At 35.5% G+C, this 25360-nt stretch overlaps 2 protein-coding genes across 5 annotated transcripts; one reads left to right on the top strand and one right to left on the bottom strand.

Moving 5' to 3' along the window:
* The first annotated feature begins 1267 nt into the window (after positions 1–1267).
* On the top strand, positions 1268–17806 carry LOC127451905 (uncharacterized). 3 transcript variants are annotated; one of them, XM_051716963.1, is made up of 5 exons: positions 1268–1392; positions 15315–15902; positions 16173–16208; positions 16330–16425; positions 16510–17806. In XM_051716963.1, exons 1-5 carry the CDS (start codon positions 1382–1384, stop codon positions 17441–17443), a joined length of 1665 nt encoding a protein of 554 aa, XP_051572923.1. In that variant the 5' UTR covers positions 1268–1381; the 3' UTR covers positions 17444–17806. The 3 variants fall into 3 exon arrangements, with proteins under 3 accessions (XP_051572923.1, XP_051572920.1, XP_051572922.1); XM_051716960.1 differs by lacking the exon at positions 1268–1392 and adding an exon at positions 7030–7210; XM_051716962.1 differs by lacking the exon at positions 1268–1392 and adding an exon at positions 12002–13029.
* Positions 17807–17991: 185 nt separating this feature from the next.
* LOC127451915 (GTPase IMAP family member 8) lies at positions 17992–24239 on the bottom strand. 2 transcript variants are annotated; one of them, XM_051716976.1, is made up of 4 exons: positions 23073–24239; positions 22586–22657; positions 19371–20159; positions 17992–19239 (listed from the first exon to the last, which is right to left on the bottom strand). In XM_051716976.1, the coding sequence occupies exons 2-4, from the start codon at positions 22617–22619 to the stop codon at positions 19157–19159; spliced, it is 906 nt and encodes a 301-aa protein (XP_051572936.1). In that variant the 5' UTR covers positions 22620–22657; positions 23073–24239; the 3' UTR covers positions 17992–19156. The 2 variants fall into 2 exon arrangements, with proteins under 2 accessions (XP_051572936.1, XP_051572937.1); XM_051716977.1 differs by having other exon boundaries at positions 19385–20159.
* Between the last annotated feature and the right edge of the window lie 1121 nt (positions 24240–25360).

The raw sequence follows: 25360 nt of genomic DNA, 5'->3' as shown, positions 1-25360 counted from the left end.
CCCTTAGGACACATGGCAATAATATGCACCTGTAACCCTCTGTAATTGTATTTTATGATTAATTTTGTGAAAAGAATCCACCTTATGATCATTAAAAGGTTTTTTTTTTCTAGATCGCTCACCCACTGCAGACATGCATTTTTTCCATGTTTGAAAGTGCGTGAAACATTTGAAAACTTGTGGCGTAAGTTTCATGTGAACACTAGGAAGGACAAGTCAACCCATTGCAAACTCTGATATACCTGTTTTACAGTGTTTTCTGAAAACAGGCATCTTTTTTCACAGTGGAGAGAAAGCTCGCGCGCTCATGGTTGCCAGATCGCGCGTCTAAAGCGTCACCCTGGCAGCATATATCTAAACTGTACACGTGTTTCCAGATCTGATTGGCGGATTTCACCTATAGAAATCTGGCAACCTCACATATGTCGAAATCTAATTCAGATCGGCTAATCGCACTTATTAAAAGTTTGTTATTTACCAAATGTATTCAAATTAAATATTTTACTTGCATGATTAGTTCTATACATGACACAACTGATCTAAAGGGGATGGTAAGGCGGAATGGTGGTTTTACAAGCGGGATGCTTTTTGGTATTTCTTGCAACTAGTGGGATGGCATCCCCCTCAACTCCAGCCCTGCTCCTCACTATAATGTGCTCCTCATTTTAACATCTCCTCCGCTGTACATAAATGCCAAGGGGAATTATTTCTATTTGTATATTAACATCTAGTGGCCAAACATACTTGGAAGTATGCAAAAGTGACATCAAAGTGAATCTGGAGTGTTTTAATAATTATGCGCTCAGCACACGGAACGGAATGGAGCACATCTGTTACTCTGAGCACGAGATGGGGTTGTGGAGCACAGAACCGCTCTGAATACAGTGTAATAATGCTTATACACAATACAGACAGATCAGCGTACATAGACTTTGAAGCGAACAGATTGATTAATCTATTAATTTAATTAAATCGTCGAAGCTCTTTGTGGTTAAATAATCGCACAATGTCATACCGCGATTTTATTTTAATTAATTGTGTGTGTGTGTGTGTGTGTGTGTTATATGAATATATACTGTATTTATGGCCGTTAAGTACGCTACATTAATAAAACAAAACATTAATATGTGAATACGCATGCGCATTAAAACATCCACTACATTAAAATCCAACACGCAAGGGATTAGATTAGAAAAAACAAAGAAAAAAAAAAGAAAAAAAACTCTCTACAGGCGGGGCAATAAATGTGAAAAAAAGAAAGCGAAACTCACAGAAAACACACCCGCATCCGGCAGAGCACAAACAAAAGATATCTCTCCCTTCAGTTTGTTAAGGAATGTCAACATCAGAGCTTTCCATCGGCAGATTTGTTTAAACCAAGATGGACACCAGGTGGGTAGACTTAGCTCAAAATAACTTTAAATAGAGGGGAAAAGAGTTAGCTAATAGTTAAAAAGTTTAAATATAGTTAAAAAGTCTTAAAGAAACAGGCATATCAGAATAAAGTAGACACATTGAAGAGGTGTCAACACAATGTTACCGTTTTAACGCGAGTTAACCCTAACCACTGTTCATCATTAAATCACGCTCCAATTGTTCCCTTTCAAAAGTCACCGGAAACAATAAAGGAAAATCGACTTTTTGAATTTTCTAATGAATATTTTCTCAAGTACTGAACCAATCCTCATAAATTATATACCGTTTTAAAGTTTAAAGTCTCTAGAATCAAACTGTGCTGTCTATTAAATAAATAAAAAATACAAGTATAAACACTAGACGGCTGCAGAGAGCTACTTATTCATCCTTGGCTGAAGATTTCTAGATTTTGTCACAAGTTCTGCATTTAGATATATATTTAAACATTAAGAAAGACTACTTTTGTTAAAGTGTAGCATTTTGTTTGAGGTTATTTTTGTCAGTTTGTGCATACCTGAAATGAGTAGAATAACAAGTAATAACCTAATTTATCCCTAGTTGTAAGGAGATGAATGTGTGTGTGGTGGGGGGGGGGGGGGGTGTAGGGGCAGGTTTGGGTGGTTTACAAGGAAATTTTTTTATGTTACAAACTGGTAATTACAAGGGTATTATGCTATAACTGTGGTTTATAAGGACATTTCTAGTGTCCCCATAATTCAAATCGTTTAAAAAACATACTAAATTATGGTTTTTTGGAGAATGTAAAAAATGCAGAAAGTTTTTTGTGAGGGTTAGGTGTAGGGTTAGGGTTAGGGGACAAAATCTATAGTTTGTACAGTATACAAATCATTATGTCTATGGAGAGTCCTCATAAGGATAGCCGCACCAACGTGTGTGTGTGTGTTCAGCATTGTAGATGTGTTATGGTCTCACCAATTCATTTTGGTGTGTGTGTGTTCTGCATTGTGGCTGATTTATTGTTTGTTTGTTTTTTGGCAAATTTGAAAAATGTCCAGGTTTCAAAAGTTGGGCATCCATCACACACCACACGCCAGGAATAATACACAAATGAAAAGGCATCTTGAAAAAGACGCTTTCGTGAGTGCCACTCTTTTAGTAGAAAATATACTCTTTATGCATTCTCTGCACAACATCGGTGCAAGAAGGGGAGAAACCACTGTAATGTGCCATAAATCCAACAGCTTCACTCGATATAGAGGTGAATGGATCGGCAGAGTAATTCAGCTCGCTGAACACAACCGCTCAGCTCCGAGGAAAAATCTGAATGAGTGGTTGCAAGCCAGCTCTTTTTATACCCGTATGTCCGGGGGAAAGGCATGCAAATTCCACTTGCCAATTAAAAGATCAGAGGTGTTTGGGGCTCCCAAGGGCGACCCCTAGTGTCACTACATCGACACAACATCCAGTGAGTGACAGAAAGGGAAATACCATCAGACATACAATGTGTCTTAAGTGCTTAAATTATTAACCCACGTAAAATAAATAATATTTTACTTCAATTTGATCATATTCCATATAAAAACATAATAACAGCCATTTCAATTGAAAAATATTATTTACTGCATTCAAAATAAATGCAAAGACATCATTTTAGCAGTATGACATTATTTTTATTCACTTATCCTTTCACAAACAGTAGTCCATGTGCTGTGGTGGTGGAGACGGGACCCCTTGTTATGGTTCAACTGGTTTTCATGTTAACTGGTTACACCAGATGTGAACGACCAGCCGCAGATTTGTCGATTCTGAAAATCATGAGTCTGACTCAATATTTTGCTCTCCATTAAATGTAAAATTATTACAAGATGCTGGCATCATTGTTCAGATTAAAATAAGTGGTATTATTAAATCAAACTTCAGAAGTACGCAAGATAAAAACATTTTTTTTTAAATAACCAAGAAAGGAGATTCAAATTCAGACATCAATATTATTGTCAGCACGACACTTTAGTGCACTATTAATTTGAGCTACTAAAAAGTGCTATTTGAAGGGGGCATCTTTGTATTGACACGTGTGTGTTCGGTGTGAAATGGTGCATATAATCCAGCAGTGTGTCCAGGTTAGGGTTGCTCCGATACCAAAATTTTGGCTTCGGTACAATACCAGCCCTGGTACCTCGGTATCGATACTAACTCGATACTTAGGCAACAAATAAAATAAAACTCAGATTTTTGATGAAATTACACAGAAAATGATGGACAAAAAGAACTGCATGAAGTCTTATAGATACAAATTATGCCTTTCTTTTTACATTTTTCTGGATTCCATGTTAAATGTGTTAATTAAATGTTATGATCAAATTGTTTAATCAAATACATACTGTACAGCTTTAATCAAATGAAAATATAATACTTTTCAACAATATATATATTTCAGTATATATATATATATATATATATATATATATATATATATATATATATATATATATATATATATATATATTTGTTAAAAAGAAGATGCACAGCAGAGCTTTACATTATTAATGAAAACCATCTGATTATCTGAGGCAAAAGACTGCCATGGTTGAATCACAACATGCATTCAGTACACTTGCTTATGTGATATTGCTTACAGGTAATAATAGTAATAATATAACCATTTAATATTATATTATTGTTACTATGAGTATTATTGCGACTGCCTTTAATATTACACTTTTACACAGTAGTAATATGTCTTAGTGTCTTTCATTTCACAATCAGTTGAATAGCTCTCATTTCAGCGGGACTTTTATTTTGAAAGATCTTTGAAATTCTTCCTGTATAGGATTCATTATATCAAGCTTCCCGCAACTCGCGAGCAGCAATGGAGAAAGAGTTCATTTGAGAGTTCACAGCCGTTTATACAGTAAAGACACTGATCTCAATCAAGCATTAGTTGTGTGTGTGTGTGTGTGTGTGTGTGTGTGTGTGTGTGTGTGTGTGTTAAGGTGATGACAGGTACAGTGTTCATTTTAGGACATACTCAGACATCAGACAGAATGGCATCGTGCTTCAGACTAAAAGGGTTCAGGTCTCAAGAAAAACACTGTCATGTCTAAAGTCTCATACCAAACTGCCTCAGACCAAAAGGCAGCAGGTGTATTCAGCCTTTTTGTCTGATGCCTTTTGGTCTAAGGCCGTTTGGTCTGATGCCTCATTGTTCGAGGCTTTAGACATGACAATGTTTTTCCTGAGACCTGAACACTTATATTCCGAGGGATGATGCTGTTCTGCCTGATGTCTGAGAACTGACACTGAGGTTTGAGTATGTCCTAAAATGAACACCGTAGAGAGGGCAGAGAGACGCCTCTTGTACTGTGGTGCGCAGCACGTGTTACTGTATAATATTTAATTAAATTACATCCTTCTGCTTTTTAAAGATCACACTTGGCCATATAGAGGCTTTTTTATTATTATTATTTTCAAATGGTTTTTGTACTTATGGGTCATTGACAAATAATGCTGTACAAGGTGTTAAAATGAGAAATCTTTTAAAGTTCTAGTTTAAAACACTTGTGTCATGTTCTCAGAAATGTAATCTTTGTCCAATTTGGTTTCATACATTTTTGAAAAAAATTTATAGCATTTTCTAAAACAAACAAACAAAACAAAAAAAAACAAAAACAAAAAAAAACATTAAATTGTCATGTGGTGTAACCATCAAGTAAAAAGTATTATAATACTTTCTTTGCACCTTGAATACATGAGAGTAGAAACAACTTAATCATTCATTTCCAAAGAGTTTTCAAACACATTTTTCAAGATAAACTAAATATATATTCTTATAAATATTATGCATTTTTGAGTCAAAAATATCAAGAAGTTTTCTCAAGTTTACACCACATGAACAAAATGTGCATTTTGATAAAAATTTCAAAATTAATATCAGACGATTTTTAAAACTTCATGCTCAGTCTTAAGGTTCTAAAGGTATTCACTCTGTTTTATGGTTTTTATGGTCAACATAAACAACAAAATAACTACTTACATGTTGGTTACACCCAATGACTTTGATTTGGTGGACAAAAGCGTTTTTAATCATATTTTAAAACACAATTGTTTCACTGCTTAGTTTTTAAAGAAATAACAATAAAAGATTATTCTGCACTAGTCATGCCAACATTTTTTTTTTTTTTCAGGATTTTCAGCTTTTAATGAGACTTTCACTTTTTTTTTTTTTTTTTAATTGTCTCTGGACACCACATCACATTTTTTAATTTAAAAAAACATCAATATGACTTTAAACTCAGCAATTGAATAATTTTCATCACAGAAGAGGTGTATTCAAGTAAATGGTTTGTGTGAATTGCATTTTTTTATTTTTTTATTTATTTTTTTATTTTATTTTATGTATTTTTAATTTAATAGATCTGGACAAAAATGAGTGTCACTTTATTGACCCTTAGGACACATGGCAATAATATGCACCTGTAACCCTCTGTAATTGTATTTTATGATTAATTTTGTGAAAAGAATCCACCTTATGATCATTAAAAGGTTTTTTTTTTCTAGATCGCTCACCCACTGCAGACATGCATTTTTTCCATGTTTGAAAGTGCGTGAAACATTTGAAAACTTGTGGCGTAAGTTTCATGTGAACACTAGGAAGGACAAGTCAACCCATTGCAAACTCTGATATACCTGTTTTACAGTGTTTTCTGAAAACAGGCATCTTTTTTCACAGTGGAGAGAAAGCTCGCGCGCTCATGGTTGCCAGATCGCGCGTCTAAAGCGTCACCCTGGCAGCATATATCTAAACTGTACACGTGTTTCCAGATCTGATTGGCGGATTTCACCTATAGAAATCTGGCAACCTCACATATGTCGAAATCTAATTCAGATCGGCTAATCGCACTTATTAAAAGTTTGTTATTTACCAAATGTATTCAAATTAAATATTTTACTTGCATGATTAGTTCTATACATGACACAACTGATCTAAAGGGGATGGTAAGGCGGAATGGTGGTTTTACAAGCGGGATGCTTTTTGGTATTTCTTGCAACTAGTGGGATGGCATCCCCCTCAACTCCAGCCCTGCTCCTCACTATAATGTGCTCCTCATTTTAACATCTCCTCCGCTGTACATAAATGCCAAGGGGAATTATTTCTATTTGTATATTAACATCTAGTGGCCAAACATACTTGGAAGTATGCAAAAGTGACATCAAAGTGAATCTGGAGTGTTTTAATAATTATGCGCTCAGCACACGGAACGGAATGGAGCACATCTGTTACTCTGAGCACGAGATGGGGTTGTGGAGCACAGAACCGCTCTGAATACAGTGTAATAATGCTTATACACAATACAGACAGATCAGCGTACATAGACTTTGAAGCGAACAGATTGATTAATCTATTAATTTAATTAAATCGTCGAAGCTCTTTGTGGTTAAATAATCGCACAATGTCATACCGCGATTTTATTTTAATTAATTGTGTGTGTGTGTGTGTGTGTGTGTTATATGAATATATACTGTATTTATGGCCGTTAAGTACGCTACATTAATAAAACAAAACATTAATATGTGAATACGCATGCGCATTAAAACATCCACTACATTAAAATCCAACACGCAAGGGATTAGATTAGAAAAAACAAAGAAAAAAAAAAAAAAAACTCTCTACAGGCGGGGCAATAAATGTGAAAAAAAGAAAGCGAAACTCACAGAAAACACACCCGCATCCGGCAGAGCACAAACAAAAGATATCTCTCCCTTCAGTTCGTTAAGGAATGTCAACATCAGAGCTTTCCATCGGCAGATTTGTTTAAACCAAGATGGACACCAGGTGGGTAGACTTAGCTCAAAATAACTTTAAATAGAGGGGAAAAGAGTTAGCTAATAGTTAAAAAGTTTAAATATAGTTAAAAAGTCTTAAAGAAACAGGCATATCAGAATAAAGTAGACACATTGAAGAGGTGTCAACACAATGTTACCGTTTTAACGCGAGTTAACCCTAACCACTGTTCATCATTAAATCACGCTCCAATTGTTCCCTTTCAAAAGTCACCGGAAACAATAAAGGAAAATCGACTTTTTGAATTTTCTAATGAATATTTTCTCAAGTACTGAACCAATCCTCATAAATTATATACCGTTTTAAAGTTTAAAGTCTCTAGAATCAAACTGTGCTGTCTATTAAATAAATAAAAAATACAAGTATAAACACTAGACGGCTGCAGAGAGCTACTTATTCATCCTTGGCTGAAGATTTCTAGATTTTGTCACAAGTTCTGCATTTAGATATATATTTAAACATTAAGAAAGACTACTTTTGTTAAAGTGTAGCATTTTGTTTGAGGTTATTTTTGTCAGTTTGTGCATACCTGAAATGAGTAGAATAACAAGTAATAACCTAATTTATCCCTAGTTGTAAGGAGATGAATGTGTGTGTGGTGGGGGGGGGGGGGGTGTAGGGGCAGGTTTGGGTGGTTTACAAGGAAATTTTTTTATGTTACAAACTGGTAATTACAAGGGTATTATGCTATAACTGTGGTTTATAAGGACATTTCTAGTGTCCCCATAATTCAAATCGTTTAAAAAACATACTAAATTATGGTTTTTTGGAGAATGTAAAAAATGCAGAAAGTTTTTTGTGAGGGTTAGGTGTAGGGTTAGGGTTAGGGGACAAAATCTATAGTTTGTACAGTATACAAATCATTATGTCTATGGAGAGTCCTCATAAGGATAGCCGCACCAACGTGTGTGTGTGTGTTCAGCATTGTAGATGTGTTATGGTCTCACCAATTCATTTTGGTGTGTGTGTGTTCTGCATTGTGGCTGATTTATTGTTTGTTTGTTTTTTGGCAAATTTGAAAAATGTCCAGGTTTCAAAAGTTGGGCATCCATCACACACCACACGCCAGGAATAATACACAAATGAAAAGGCATCTTGAAAAAGACGCTTTCGTGAGTGCCACTCTTTTAGTAGAAAATATACTCTTTATGCATTCTCTGCACAACATCGGTGCAAGAAGGGGAGAAACCACTGTAATGCGCCATAAATCCAACAGCTTCACTCGATATAGAGGTGAATGGATCGGCAGAGTAATTCAGCTCGCTGAACACAACCGCTCAGCTCCGAGGAAAAATCTGAATGAGTGGTTGCAAGCCAGCTCTTTTTATACCCGTATGTCCGGGGGAGAGGCATGCAAATTCCACTTGCCAATTAAAAGATCAGAGGTGTTTGGGGCTCCCAAGGGCGACCCCTAGTGTCACTACATCGACACAACATCCAGTGAGTGACAGAAAGGGAAATACCATCAGACATACAATGTGTCTTAAGTGCTTAAATTATTAACCCACGTAAAATAAATAATATTTTACTTCAATTTGATCATATTCCATATAAAAACATAATAACAGCCATTTCAATTGAAAAATATTATTTACTGCATTCAAAATAAATGCAAAGACATCATTTTAGCAGTATGACATTATTTTTATTCACTTATCCTTTCACAAACAGTAGTCCATGTGCTGCGGTGGTGGAGACGGGACCCCTTGTTATGGTTCAACTGGTTTTCATGTTAACTGGTTACACCAGATGTGAACGACCAGCCGCAGATTTGTCGATTCTGAAAATCATGAGTCTGACTCAATATTTTGCTCTCCATTAAATGTAAAATTATTACAAGATGCTGGCATCATTGTTCAGATTAAAATAAGTGGTATTATTAAATCAAACTTCAGAAGTACGCAAGATAAAAACATTTTTTTTTAAATAACCAAGAAAGGAGATTCAAATTCAGACATCAATATTATTGTCAGCACGACACTTTAGTGCACTATTAATTTGAGCTACTAAAAAGTGCTATTTGAAGGGGGCATCTTTGTATTGACACGTGTGTGTTCGGTGTGAAATGGTGCATATAATCCAGCAGTGTGTCCAGGTTAGGGTTGCTCCGATACCAAAATTTTGGCTTCGGTACAATACCAGCCCTGGTACCTCGGTATCGATACTAACTCGATACTTAGGCAACAAATAAAATAAAACTCAGATTTTTGATGAAATTACACAGAAAATGATGGACAAAAAGAACTGCATGAAGTCTTATAGATACAAATTATGCCTTTCTTTTTACATTTTTCTGGATTCCATGTTAAATGTGTTAATTAAATGTTATGATCAAATTGTTTAATCAAATACATACTGTACAGCTTTAATCAAATGAAAATATAATACTTTTCAACAATATATATATTTCAGTATATATATATATATATATATATATATATATATATATATATATATATATATATATATATATAATATTTGTTAAAAAGAAGATGCACAGCAGAGCTTTACATTATTAATGAAAACCATCTGATTATCTGAGGCAAAAGACTGCCATGGTTGAATCACAACATGCATTCAGTACACTTGCTTATGTGATATTGCTTACAGGTAATAATAGTAATAATATAACCATTTAATATTATATTATTGTTACTATGTGTATTATTGCGACTGCCTTTAATATTACACTTTTACACAGTAGTAATATGTCTTAGTGTCTTTCATTTCACAATCAGTTGAATAGCTCTCATTTCAGCGGGACTTTTATTTTGAAAGATCTTTGAAATTCTTCCTGTATAGGATTCATTATATCAAGCTTCCCGCAACTCGCGAGCAGCAATGGAGAAAGAGTTCATTTGAGAGTTCACAGCCGTTTATACAGTAAAGACACTGATCTCAATCAAGCATTAGTTGTGTGTGTGTGTGTGTGTGTGTGTGTGTGTGTGTGTGTGTGTGTGTTAAGGTGATGACAGGTACAGTGTTCATTTTAGGACATACTCAGACATCAGACAGAATGGCATCGTGCTTCAGACTAAAAGGGTTCAGGTCTCAAGAAAAACACTGTCATGTCTAAAGTCTCATACCAAACTGCCTCAGACCAAAAGGCAGCAGGTGTATTCAGCCTTTTTGTCTGATGCCTTTTGGTCTAAGGCCGTTTGGTCTGATGCCTCATTGTTCGAGGCTTTAGACATGACAATGTTTTTCCTGAGACCTGAACACTTATATTCCGAGGGATGATGCTGTTCTGCCTGATGTCTGAGAACTGACACTGAGGTTTGAGTATGTCCTAAAATGAACACCGTAGACAGGGCAGAGAGACGCCTCTTGTACTGTGGTGCGCAGCACGTGTTACTGTATAATATTTAATTAAATTACATCCTTCTGCTGTTTAAAGATCACACTTGGCCATATAGAGGCTTTTTTATTATTATTATTTTCAAATGGTTTTTGTACTTATGGGTCATTGACAAATAATGCTGTACAAGGTGTTAAAATGAGAAATCTTTTAAAGTTCTAGTTTAAAACACTTGTGTCATGTTCTCAGAAATGTAATCTTTGTCCAATTTGGTTTCATACATTTTTGAAAAAAATTTATAGCATTTTCTAAAACAAACAAACAAAACAAAAAAAAACAAAAACAAAAAAAAACATTAAATTGTCATGTGGTGTAACCATCAAGTAAAAAGTATTATAATACTTTCTTTGCACCTTGAATACATGAGAGTAGAAACAACTTAATCATTCATTTCCAAAGAGTTTTCAAACACATTTTTCAAGATAAACTAAATATATATTCTTATAAATATTATGCATTTTTGAGTCAAAAATATCAAGAAGTTTTCTCAAGTTTACACCACATGAACAAAATGTGCATTTTGATAAAAATTTCAAAATTAATATCAGACGATTTTTAAAACTTCATGCTCAGTCTTAAGGTTCTAAAGGTATTCACTCTGTTTTATGGTTTTTATGGTCAACATAAACAACAAAATAACTACTTACATGTTGGTTACACCCAATGACTTTGATTTGGTGGACAAAAGCGTTTTTAATCATATTTTAAAACACAATTGTTTCACTGCTTAGTTTTTAAAGAAATAACAATAAAAGATTATTCTGCACTAGTCATGCCAACATTTTTTTTTTTTTTCAGGATTTTCAGCTTTTAATGAGACTTTCACTTTTTTTTTTTTTTTTTAAATTGTCTCTGGACACCACATCACATTTTTTAATTTAAAAAAACATCAATATGACTTTAAACTCAGCAATTGAATAATTTTCATCACAGAAGAGGTGTATTCAAGTAAATGGTTTGTGTGAATTGCATTTTTTTATTTTTTTATTTATTTTTTTATTTTATTTTATGTATTTTTAATTTAATAGATCTGGACAAAAATGAGTGTCACTTTATTGACCCTTAGGACACATGGCAATAATATGCACCTGTAACCCTCTGTAATTGTATTTTATGATTAATTTTGTGAAAAGAATCCACCTTATGATCATTAAAAGGTTTTTTTTTCTAGATCGCTCACCCACTGCAGACATGCATTTTTTCCATGTTTGAAAGTGCGTGAAACATTTGAAAACTTGTGGCGTAAGTTTCATGTGAACACTAGGAAGGACAAGTCAACCCATTGCAAACTCTGATATACCTGTTTTACAGTGTTTTCTGAAAACAGGCATCTTTTTTCACAGTGGAGAGAAAGCTCGCGCGCTCATGGTTGCCAGATCGCGCGTCTAAAGCGTCACCCTGGCAGCATATATCTAAACTGTACACGTGTTTCCAGATCTGATTGGCGGATTTCACCTATAGAAATCTGGCAACCTCACATATGTCGAAATCTAATTCAGATCGGCTAATCGCACTTATTAAAAGTTTGTTATTTACCAAATGTATTCAAATTAAATATTTTACTTGCATGATTAGTTCTATACATGACACAACTGATCTAAAGGGGATGGTAAGGCGGAATGGTGGTTTTACAAGCGGGATGCTTTTTGGTATTTCTTGCAACTAGTGGGATGGCATCCCCCTCAACTCCAGCCCTGCTCCTCACTATAATGTGCTCCTCATTTTAACATCTCCTCCGCTGTACATAAATGCCAAGGGGAATTATTTCTATTTGTATATTAACATCTAGTGGCCAAACATACTTGGAAGTATGCAAAAGTGACATCAAAGTGAATCTGGAGTGTTTTAATAATTATGCGCTCAGCACACGGAACGGAATGGAGCACATCTGTTACTCTGAGCACGAGATGGGGTTGTGGAGCACAGAACCGCTCTGAATACAGTGTAATAATGCTTATACACAATACAGACAGATCAGCGTACATAGACTTTGAAGCGAACAGATTGATTAATCTATTAATTTAATTAAATCGTCGAAGCTCTTTGTGGTTAAATAATCGCACAATGTCATACCGCGATTTTATTTTAATTAATTGTGTGTGTGTGTGTGTGTGTGTGTTATATGAATATATACTGTATTAATGGCCGTTAAGTACGCTACATTAATAAAACAAAACATTAATATGTGAATACGCATGCGCATTAAAACATCCACTACATTAAAATCCAACACGCAAGGGATTAGATTAGAAAAAACAAAGAAAAAAAAAAAAAAAAAAAAACTCTCTACAGGCGGGGCAATAAATGTGAAAAAAAGAAAGCGAAACTCACAGAAAACACACCCGCATCCGGCAGAGCACAAACAAAAGATATCTCTCCCTTCAGTTTGTTAAGGAATGTCAACATCAGAGCTTTCCATCGGCAGATTTGTTTAAACCAAGATGGACACCAGGTGGGTAGACTTAGCTCAAAATAACTTTAAATAGAGGGGAAAAGAGTTAGCTAATAGTTAAAAAGTTTAAATATAGTTAAAAAGTCTTAAAGAAACAGGCATATCAGAATAAAGTAGACACATTGAAGAGGTGTCAACACAATGTTACCGTTTTAACGCGAGTTAACCCTAACCACTGTTCATCATTAAATCACGCTCCAATTGTTCCCTTTCAAAAGTCACCGGAAACAATAAAAGGAAAATCGACTTTTTGAATTTTCTAATGAATATTTTCTCAAGTACTGAACCAATCCTCATAAATTATATACCGTTTTAAAGTTTAAAGTCTCTAGAATCAAACTGTGCTGTCTATTAAATAAATAAAAAATACAAGTATAAACACTAGACGGCTGCAGAGAGCTACTTATTCATCCTTGGCTGAAGATTTCTAGATTTTGTCACAAGTTCTGCATTTAGATATATATTTAAACATTAAGAAAGACTACTTTTGTTAAAGTGTAGCATTTTGTTTGAGGTTATTTTTGTCAGTTTGTGCATACCTGAAATGAGTAGAATAACAAGTAATAACCTAATTTATCCCTAGTTGTAAGGAGATGAATGTGTGTGGGGGGGGTAGGGGCAGGTTTGGGTGGTTTACAAGGACATTTTTTTATGTTACAAACTGGTAATTACAAGGGTATTATGCTATAACTGTGGTTTATAAGGACATTTCTAGTGTCCCCATAATTCAAATCGCTTAAAAAACATACTAAATTATGGTTTTTTGGAGAATGTAAAAAATGCAGAAAGTTTTTTGTGAGGGTTAGGTTTAGGGTTAGGGTTAGGGGACAAAATCTATAGTTTGTACAGTATACAAATCATTATGTCTATGGAGAGTCCTCATAAGGATAGCCGCACCAACGTGTGTGTGTGTGTTCAGCATTGTAGATGTGTTATGGTCTCACCAATTCATTTTGGTGTGTGTGTGTTCTGCATTGTGGCTGATTTATTGTTTGTTTGTTTTTTGGCAAATTTGAAAAAAATTGTTCTGTTTTATAGTCTGACCAGTTCAGTTTTGTGTGTGTATGTTTGTGTGTGTGTGTTTGTGTTTTGCACACTTGATGTTTGGTCGTCTCACCCCTTCATGTCTGTGTGTGTTTTTTCTGCATTGTGGCTGTTTTTTAGATTTTATATAATAAATAATGAAAAAAAAAAATCTGTAATTGTTAGTGTTTCCCATTCATTTCCTATGGTGGTCACGTTTGACTGGGAACAGTACAATTGTAACTTTTTTTCCGAACACTTAGACTGATCAAATCAACTCCAATTTCTTTGTGTCTGTTCAGATATCAAATGGACGAAAAGGCACCAAGTCTTGTACCCTTCAGATAAAGGAAACCAGTTTTATTGAAGAAACAAAATTGATTTTGGTCAAAAATGTGCATGAGGGTTAAGTTAGCCTAGTTTAATGTAGGTTAAGTAAATAAACACTGTTTTCTTCAGGTGAGCTTTCTTAACATGACAAGACAATACAAACTTGAAAGCTGAAAAACAAGTTAACCATCCAGCAAGCTAACTACTGAATGACCTTATATTAAATATAGATTTTGTTTTGGATGTGTAATGTAATGTAAATATTATTATTACTGGTCTGAATAACTTGGGGTTGTGGCTTTGTTGTTGGTGGTTTGCCAGCATGTTTACGCTTGACCCCGTAAAACATCCTTCTTCAACTTCTTACATGCGACAACATTATTGTGAACAGCACTTTCAGAACATATTTTAAAGTTACAGAACAGTTACAAAACATATTTTCGTAATGTACCAAGTTAGTAGTAAAATTAACAGCAGTAGCTGAGAGAGCATTTCTTTCATATGTGAGCCAAATTGACATTATAACTGAAATATACCCAAATGAATCAGAATCAAATCAAATCGTATCGATATTGTAATCAAATCGACAGCTTGTGAATCAGAATTGAGTCAAATCGAGAAATCTGTATAGTTACCCATCCCTAATTAAGTGCACAAAAAACTGTGGTCAAGACTAGAACACAACCTATGTTCTTCTTCAAGGAACTGCACCCAATTTGCAGAATAGCTTTGTTTTTGTGTGGTAGGAAGACTCTCATAGTGATGTTTGTTCAGAAAATCTGACAGTTATACTCAGGATAGTCTACCAGTAGTTTAAGATTTAATGACACATGACCAAAGAATGCTGAAATAATGGGTTATATATTAATCACATTTCTATTCACTAAGGCAATATTGCTACTAACTTTCTCTGATTTAACTTTTTGGCACAGGAAACGATTACAGAAACTACTGTCAGATTATGTTGTGGACACACTCAGATACATTCATACAGTTAGAGACTTTTGCGATAAAGAGTATAAATGGACCCTTCAGAGAGAGACAGAGCTCGAGAAGATGAGAGACATCAAGGACCAGGCAGACAAAATCAGTCTTCGGTTTGAGCATGTTCAGCGCTCAGAAAACAAAGCCAAGGCTTTTGGGGAGTACCTGTGGAGTGGTTTAACTCAGGTCACAGCTGACTCCAGATATCAGGAGCTGGAGAAGGAACTGGGTGCCATCCTGAAGGACACTCTTGAGGGGCTGGAGAAACTTGACCACTTCTTGGATGCAGTGGAGAAGTTAACAGTCACGTCACTATTTGTCTTCACTGGACAGAGTTTTCTGCCGAAGGGAGAGAGCCCTGCAAGTGTGCGAGCGGTCATCACAGCTGCCAGAATGGCCTGCCCTCTCCTCATCCACTTTAAAAGAAATTCAAAAGATTTCTTCCTTCCTGTACTCAGTAATGTGGATGTCCTGGCCTTTCAACTAGACAAATACATTTGCACCACACAACAGCTTTGTGAGCGAATGGAGAAAAAGTTAGTTCTGACCTCCTTGTGATACTGTCCTTTAGAAAAGAACAGTTATTTGATTATGTTTGCATATCAGGGTGAATAATACATACATTTTACAATTTGAGTCAAATAATTTGAAATAAAAATCTAATGGAACAAAATTGAAGAGCAATTTAATTATATAATTGTCACAAATAATTGACATTTAATAAATTATCTAAGGAGTATTTTCATAATCAGATCTAAAAAGTCTTTGTAAAATTTTTTGCCATTTATTTTATTTTTTTCTCACAGATCCAAGAGTGTTTTGTGGTCTGGAGGCTTCCATGAGTGAGTGTTAGAAATGTTCATGTTCAATGTTCATGTTCTCTTTTGTTACTCAAGTTTGAAATCAAGAAACTGTGACGAGTCTATAAATGTTATCAGTAAGTGTTTATCTGTATCTTTACAGATGGAAGAAAGGTGAGGTTGTGAAGTTCAGTTTGAACTTAAGTGAAAACTCCATGCAAAAAATGCTTGAGCATTTAAAAAAGTTATGGGAAATAAGGTAAGACCTCTTTTTCTCCTTTAAATCGAAATCATTTTTTTTTCTTTTTTTTTTTTTAACTCTGTCTTTTCTCCTCCTGTCCAGGATGGACCAGCATACCAGGCTGACATTCATGTTTCAGAAAGATGCTCTGTACTTCATTGGTTTATTTAGTCAGTGTCACTCTAGAATGGAGCTGTTCCTGTCAGATCTGGAGGGCAGTGCAGTTCAGCTGGACAGGATGAAGATGGGGGCCAGTATCTCCACTGTGGCTGGAAGTTCAGTGGGGGTAGCAGGGGGTGTCTTGTCCATTGTTGGTCTTGCTCTTGCCCCTGTCACTGCAGGGGTGTCTTTGGCACTCACTATAACAGGGGTTAGTCTGGGGGTGACCAGTGGTGTCAATAGTCTGGTCACAGGCATTACTGAAGCTGCAGTCAACAATCACCATGGGAAAAATGCTCAAAGCATTTTCCAGAGATTCATGGATGATGTGCAGAAGATTCTAGACTGTCTGGAGAAGGCCAGCAGTACGGAGCGTTTAGAGGGGCCTGATGTGGTCGATATGTTTGGAGCTATGAAGTTGATTGCCCGTGTTGGAGGAGTGGCCAAAAGTATTGATGCCATGGTGGATGCAGCTTCAGCTGTAAAAGTGCTCAGAAGTGAGGAGGTGATTGTGACTGCAACCAAGGTAGGGCTGCAGGAAGCACAAAGTGCTCGCAACATTCCCAAGCTAGCTGCAGACCTGCCTGACATTGGGCAGCTGGCAAAAGGGACGCCGCTTGCACTCTCAAAGTCTGCTAGAGCTGGATTTATCACTTTAAATGCCCTCTTTATTGGCTTGGATGTCCTTTTTATTTGCAAAGACAGTATAAGTCTGGCAAAAGGGAGCAAGAGTGAGGCCTCTAAGCTCATCCGCTCCAGAGCAGCTCTGTGGAAATCTGAGCTGGAGGCCTGGCAGAAGATTCATGATTCCTTATGCGTAGGAATATGGAGATTCAAGAAGAGCCAGGAAGTTTTGGAGCAGCTCTTTCTTCCTTAGATATACAATTGGGAAATAAATGTGATTTAATAACAATTTTATATTAAAAACACTGCTATTAAAAATTACTGCTCAAGATTGAGAAGATGAGCATTTAATATTTGCATTCCAAATTAACATCTGCATCTATATATAGCATGGCAACATATGGTTGCCTGGAACAGTGGTCCTGGACACATATTAATATGCATTAATACACTTGAGAATTTAACATGATTTTAATAGTTATTAGATAGAATTTAAAAGTCATTACACACTGGTGGAGGTCTAACATTGTAACTCTTTGTTCTTCCTGTATACACATGTACATATGATTTAAAATGTCATATAACAAATATCTTATAAAGATATGGAGCAGCAATCATGTTTGTACGTGTCATGTGTCAAGACTTCATGATTCTTAATGGAGTGTTTTTTATATTTTTAAAGCAGTCTGGTAACAGCTCATTTGTAGTTTGGTGTTAAATAATTTGGCTGTTTATTTTGTTTTATTTGCTTTAAGGGTGGAGACCTTCAGGAGTTTCAGTTAAACATTGACAGAAGACAAGCAAAATGGCACTTCTAACTCTTTATAAGAGAATATTTTGATACCCTTATTGCAACAGAGGAGCGATTACAAAAAAGTCTGATCATCTTGCAGATTATAGAGAGCTGCAGATAAAAAAAATAAAATAAAAGAAAAAGGAACAGAAAGTTACTCCAACTAAATAAGGAACTTAAAATATGAACAGACTTCCAAACATGACATGACTAAGACAACCTGACTTGACTATGAACATATACAGTAGTTTCACTAAAGACTTACCAAAGAAGTTCCCACAAAAACCCTCCCAAAGTTTTCCTAAGGCATTTTGAAATTTTTTGCATTTTAATAACATAAGGCGCTGTATAATCAATACTAAAATGTCACAGAACACCTCAGAATACCTTTTTTTTTTTTTTTTATCTGAAAACAAAGCAGAGTGCAGAGCTCCTTAAAGTCAGTGTGAAGTGTTAATTTTTTAAAACTCTAAAATCGGTGGAAACAGAGCAGAAAGTTGCATTAGTAATACTGTTTATACATTTTTTAAAAGAAGTTTTGAAACAAATTTCATGATGTTGTAATATACATTTTTGTTACCATGACAGCAATTTCACAACAATATCTGAACAATGAAAAGTAAGAAGAATACAGTATATTTTGACAGAGCTGTAAGCATATTGATATTTTAAACTTTGTTTTTATTCTAAAAGTCATCATGTAAATAAAGAACCTAAACACAATTAAATCAAACCTTCTGTTCATGGGTGGGTCACCAAAAGCTTGTAATATACAGCAGAATCACATGAAATAGGCCAGCATAGGATCACATTTACATTTTCATGAAATGTCATTCTAAACAGTTAAAAATGTACAGTGAATGAAAATGTAGTTTTTAATATGTAGGTGTAGGTGTCCTTCCATGGTTTCTGCAGTGTGAGAATCAAAATTGGACTTGATTTTCTCAAGAATGGCTTTGTTGTTGATACTGATTTCACTATATTCATTATGCTGAACTAAATTAATTGAAATCTTCAGAGTTTAATTTTATGACTGAAACATTAGAATGCAATCTGTTGTTATAGCAGGATGGATCAGTTACAGGTGGAAAGCAAAGATTTCCTCTGGTGGTGAGTTGTGGGATTTGCTAGGGTGGATCTGATTAGTTTGCCCTGTTTGTCTTGACCCTTCATTCACTGTTGCTTGCAGCCTATTCTGTCTCTGACAGAGAGGTCACTGCTCTCATTGACCTTAGTTGAGTCTTTCTGTTCCACGTCTGTAAAAAATCAAAAACATGCTCCACATAAAGTATCTTTATATTTTTTTGGATGATTTCTTAATGCTCTTTTTCAAAACAATCTTACAATGTTGTCTAAGGGTGAAAAAAGGCAATCATATTATACTTACTGTTCTCTGTGTACCTGTTTGTTCCCCTTCTCAACCTTCTTAACTCCTTGTCTTTTTCCTTGTCCTTCAGTGCCACTCTCACTTTCTGTATCTTCTCTTCTCTCTTCTTCCTCTCTTCTTCCTCTCTTCTCTCCTCATCTCTCTCTCTCTCCCTGGCCTGTTCCAGGACTTTATCACTGGAGAGCACAACTTCTCCATTGGCAGCCACCATCTCCTGGATCTTAGCCAGAAGATCAGCCACCTGGTCTTCACCCCCCGTGGATTTGCTGAACAGAGCATGGAAACGACCTCCACATCTGCCAACAAGCCCGTGTAGCTCCTCGTTCTCCTCCACTTCTTGCTCAATGGTGGTGCCATACAACTGCTTTCTGTCTAAAATGGTAAAGAGCACCAAGGCATAACTCCAAGCTTCTGGACCAAACAGCTCTACATGTTCCTCCATGGCACACCGCTCATGCTTGGAGAACGAGAATGACAGTGGCACCACCAACAGCAGGGCATGGGCACCAGGCTGGCACAGACTCATACTCCTGATCATCTCCTTCTTAACTCCACTTGATGCAGGGGTGCCATTGATGTTGAACCATTCCCAGCCTGGCGTGTCAACCACCAGCACCTGTCGACCTCTCACCAGACCCTGACAAGAGACACTTACTTTGGTCTTCACTCCAACCTCATCAAAGGCTTTCTTGCCAAGAATGGCATTACCAGCTGCACTTTTCCCAGCTTCTCTCACCCCAATCAAGAGTAGTCTCAGTTTAGGTGAGTCAGAAAGATTAAGACTGTGTTCTGTTGGAAAAAAGATTAGGCAGACAGTTACTACTTCTTTTGAGAACAACTGAAAAATCTGATATTATACACCCTGTAACTACTGTAATGCGACTAATAGGCCTTTTTATACATTTTATCAGGGGTGTAGGAACCATTATAACTGTGAGGGACATGTCCCCCTCATTTTTAGAAATAACTAAATTCATCCCCCCTCTTTTTGAGAAATAATAATTACATTTTAATATGTTTATTTTGCTTAATTGTAGTGCAAGCGGGGGAGAAAAAAATGCAGTAGTTTGCCTAAAATGAAGCCTTTAAAACCCAGCAGAAGCCTCTTCCAGCTGGTTGCTTTGGTAACTGGCAGAACTAACTCAAAAGCGCTAATCCCACTGACTAGCGCTCACATGTCATAGTTCACGTTTTGATTCAGCAAATCAGTTCGAGTGAACGCAGACAACGTAATTAATATGAAAGAGCCCAATATACTGCAAGGCAGTCTACCGGTGACAAGACATGAGCAAACAGAGAAGTCATCTTTGACTATTGTAAGTTAATGTTGTTAAATAGATTAAAACATTTTACATTTTGGTAACTTTCAGCGAGTTTTAAATCTCTGACCTCTTTATTGTTAAGTCTTTTTCACTGGAACACTGAATGACCAATAATGTCTCATGTACAACCCCTTATCAGTAGACCACTATTATGAATATTGGGGGGACATGTCCTCCTCAATGTCTACTGTATATTGGTTATGGTCCTGACATCCACCAGCCAAAAAACTGAAGGGGGCAGACATTCGGGATTTCATGACTCATGTGTGTGATAAAAATAACATTATGTTACAGTTTACCTCTAAACAATGATTGTTCTTTCACTTTTCCATGTTTTTTGTTTGGCTGTTATATTGAATTTAGATTAATAGTAATGGGGATGTTTGTGGCATATATATTTTAGAAAAAAAAAAGGAAAAGATCTGACCAAGTCAACAGTGTATAGAGAGAGGTGACATAAGCTTCTGAAATTGTTAAGGTAAGAAGATCATATTTGACAAAAACAATAGGGTTTTTGTTTATTTATTTATTTTGGTGCTTTGATTCTTTGGTTCTGGCTGACTGGACATATGTTTGACAGCAGTCATTAAATTATATGATAATTATTTTGTTTAATATGAAAATGTCATAACAACATGGTACACTTATTAATTTGCAAAGTATAGATTAAACATTCACATGATCGAACTTCCAATACTTAAATATTCATTTGGTAAATCCCAAGACACATTAACACTGAAGATACTGTCGATTTGCAATAGAATGCCAGTTTGGAATTCCTAAGAACACAATGTATTGAATTGTATTGGTAGACATCATGAATCAGATGAGCATCAGCTGATTATAAATTTGACTAATGTGACCTGCCTGAACTAAAGCAAAGTTTGATTTATGTAACTACACCATTAATAATATAGTAATAATTTATAATGGGCTTTTATTCATTAGTGCTTCACACAGACATTTCTGGGGGAGTGAGATACTTAGCAGTTATGATAACACATAAGGGAACAGAAAGAAATTAAATGCTTAATAAATGTAACATTTGTAATATCACACAAGATAGCCATACAGTTGTTTCAGGTTTATATATGTATAAAATAATCCTTTCATATGAACAGTTTCATAGAAAAATATTTTTCAACTAAAAATAAGTAATTTTGGAGTTTGGGGTATTGAATTTAAGGTTAATGATAGTCATTTTAATTTATTTACAGTAAATCACAGAATACATTATTTTAAACAGTTATATCTCCTTCAAAAGTTAAGTTAGATTCATGTTGTTTGGTCTGAATTGCTATAGCAATGTGGTGGTAAAGACAGCAATAAGAAAAACACATGATGTGCTCGGCTGTAACATTAGCTGATTGTTGCAATTATTGCTCCCCTGAATACTCTCATTGTGTGCACAGATCGATCTGTAGGCACTAATTGCTAAAAGCAGCATGTAGTGGAATAACTAGGATCCTATGGGTGCCAGTGAAAAGAAATCTGATTATTTTAGACATGTTTTTAAACATACATTCTTTCTATTATCACTTAATAAACTTTGCAGTGGTTTTATTATAGTACCACTAACTGGGCTAGCTATGTTATTTTTGCTGAAATGTTGTAGATTCATGTAAAAATGCTCTTCTTGACTTTGATCAGGGGAGTTATCTTTTTGACTATAGTTGTGGCATTTGTAGTTATAGGCAAGTTTCTGAATGGGTTTAAGTCATTTCTCATAACAAATACCATAGCTAGATAGAAACAGTTGCATTGATCAAATTGTGGTAATAAGGAGCCATTTAAAGTTCTTTATGTGGTTACAATACTCTTACTGCAAATACCACAGTTAATGTATGATTACTGTGAAAGGACAATGGTAAAATTTCAAAAGATTTCACTGACCATGACAGTGTGTTAATCCTGTTGTCTCTTCCATGCTCTGAAAGTCTGTTCTGTGTTTCAAAGTGAAATGTGCTGTAAAAGTAAAATAATTTCTTCTTCGTCACATTAGACAGAGTGTAACCTGCTTTACACCTCTCTAGAATGATTCAGTGTCTGTTATAGCAGGAAATCTTTTGTTACTGCTGGTACATTATTCATCCTTCTTATCTAAATTTTGCCTTTCCCTGTATGGTGTCATAGCAATCATGTATCAGTGCTGATCAGGCTGTCTTTACGATCTCTTTTACTGTCATTCATATCCAAAGTACAACCTGTGAAGATCAAGCCTGTTACTTACTGAACTTTTATGAAGCTCAATTTAAGAGCAATAAAGTCAATGCATAGATTAAATATTAAATTGAATTATAATGTCTCTATATCATTTTATTAATGAATGATTAACATCAAACCTCATTACTCATTTACTCAGCCTCATGTCATTCCAAACCTGTTAATAATTTGAAGAATGTTGATGCTGCTCTCTTCTGTACAATGCAAGTGGATGGGGACCAGGGGCTGTCAAACACCAAAAAGGACAAAAAAGCACCTTAAAAGCATCATAAAACTATTTTACAATTCACATACTATAATCCAATTCTTCTAAAGGCATATTATTGGTTTGTGTGAGGGACAGAATATAAATCCAAGTCATTATTCACTTGAAATCTTGCCTTGAAAATGTTGCCTGACAATTACGGTCGCCATTCACTTTCTTTGTATGGAAGCACAGCTTAAAAAATCTTAAAAAAGACAAGGGTGAGTAAATGATGACAGAAATCAAGCATAGTGTCATTTCAGGCAGGTCACGTTACCTTGTGTTCCAAACAAGATGAATCAGCTTTCGAAGGGGACATTAAAGGGAGCACAATCATGATAGCCATGCTGTAAGATCGCTTCAAGCTGAATTTCCAATAAAAATGACTTAAAAAGTGATTATTTTTTTGCTAGCCCAACACCGTGCAGCACTCCAAAGCTCTCACAGTGAATGGTAAATTTTTTGAACGGAATAGGGCATAGGGATGATCACTTCTGAATGGAACACACCCTGTATGTTGCTAGTGGGCATTCCTATTGCTGTCACTCTTACGTTACTGGTGGACTGCTCAACTGGAAATATCTTTTGAAAATCTGATTACAGATGAGATGTACTGGCGGAAAAACTAAAAATTACTTGCCTCTAAAAATTAACATTCTGTGTTTTTATGGTATATAACCTGTAGCAGTGCTCCATGCATCATATCTTGAACACGATTAACGGCGTATCAGTGAATGAATCAAACTCACTCAGAATGCCTACAATTTCTGACACATCATTCTATTTTTCTTGCTGCTAAAAGGATGATTTTGGAGGGGAAACTATTTTTTTAATAAACTGCAGCAGTGCTCAGTGCATCTTATCATTATCAAGAAGAATGATCTATCAATGTATCAAACTCAGAATGCCAACAGTTTCCGACACACGCATCATTTTGCATCTTTTTTCAACTCCATGAAAAATGCGCTTTTAATTTAGCCACTAATTTTACATAACAAACTATAACAAAATAAAACTAATAATACTACAAATAAAAGATTACACTTGCATATAAAGACAGGGGGTGGGGAGATCGAGGGTGGTACAGGTCATATAGAAAAACAAATGTTCGTCAAAAAATGTTTCCATTAAGAGATGGACTAAGATGAAATACATAAGCTTAAAATATTAATCAAGCTGTAAAATCTTCTTCCAAATTGAGCTTTTTTCCCTTTGAAGATATATGTTATCTTTTCAAATGCAAGGCAAGAGAACATCTCTTTCAACGTAAGGGGAATAGTGGGTCTTTCAGCCTTTTCCCAGAAGATAGAGTTTCGCTTAGCCATTTCGCTTGTAAAGTACACATATCAATAATACCTGAGTATTATTGTCATATTATCTGGGAAAATGCATAAAGTTAATAGCCCTGGATCTTAGTATAAATTCAAGGATACCGTCAGTACAGGTGTCCTTAAAATATATGCTACCTATAAAGATGTGCTACCAATGCTATATTTGCATAGTTTTAGGGTTGGGGTTAGGAGTAGGGTTAGGGCTTAGTACAGCCTCACACCATATCACAATAAATGACAGTTATGCTGGTAGCATATCCTGATAGGTATTATCTGCCAGACAAGGTGTGCTACCTAGGTTTTTAAAACATTTCATGCTGTTGTAGTACATACCGACAGGTTCTACTGTGTCTCCCGACATATGTTTTAACATTACATATCACTGTTTTTACTGCTGGTAGCACATCCTCAGCAGGTAGCACAGATTGTCAGAACAGCGGCCCTGTCTAATAAGCAACATAATAAGCGACTGCATAGGGCTCCACGACAACCAGGGGGCCCCCTACCACTAATAATTATTTGCACTAAGTGTAAATAACACTGGCCATACAGCCAGGCTATATGCATCCCAATAATTAGATGGACCTGTCAGAACTACAAAAAATAAAATAAAAAAAAGAATAAAAAAAAACTTATTAAAGACAAAGCATAAAGACATAAGTATGTATTTTTGACATGTATATATCTAAGAACTTTGATTTTTGAAGAGAATGACATCGAGGCTGTCTGGAATGGACGTATAATCTCTCCAATGGGTTGTAGAATTGTTTAAAGTGTTTTTGGATCGTTCCGATGACAAAATATTGAAAAATATCTTTCCAATACATTTCAGTGGACAAAAAAATCCAGTCAACATGAGTTGTGGAAAAT

This window comes from Myxocyprinus asiaticus, chromosome 14 (genome assembly GCF_019703515.2).
Source record: "Myxocyprinus asiaticus isolate MX2 ecotype Aquarium Trade chromosome 14, UBuf_Myxa_2, whole genome shotgun sequence".
Classification (NCBI taxonomy): Eukaryota; Metazoa; Chordata; class Actinopteri; order Cypriniformes; family Catostomidae; genus Myxocyprinus; species Myxocyprinus asiaticus.
The sequence above is the reverse complement of the archived record's forward strand: the minus strand, read 5'-3'. Positions and strand labels throughout refer to the sequence as shown.

Bases quoted from the DNA above. Each gene is read 5' to 3' on its own strand.
- LOC127451905 (XM_051716963.1), top strand. The intron at 16,209-16,329 runs GTGAGTGTTAGA...GTATCTTTACAG, and splicing joins TGGTCTGGAGGCTTCCATGA to ATGGAAGAAAGGTGAGGTTG. The intron at 16,426-16,509 runs GTAAGACCTCTT...CCTCCTGTCCAG, and splicing joins AAAAAGTTATGGGAAATAAG to GATGGACCAGCATACCAGGC.
- LOC127451915 (XM_051716976.1), bottom strand. From the start codon at position 22,619: ATGGAAGAGACAACAGGATTAACACACTGTCATG. The intron at 20,160-22,585 runs GTCAGTGAAATC...TTTTTCCAACAG, and splicing joins AGGATTAACACACTGTCATG to AACACAGTCTTAATCTTTCT. The intron at 19,240-19,370 runs GTAAGTATAATA...GATTTTTTACAG, and splicing joins AAACAGGTACACAGAGAACA to ACGTGGAACAGAAAGACTCA.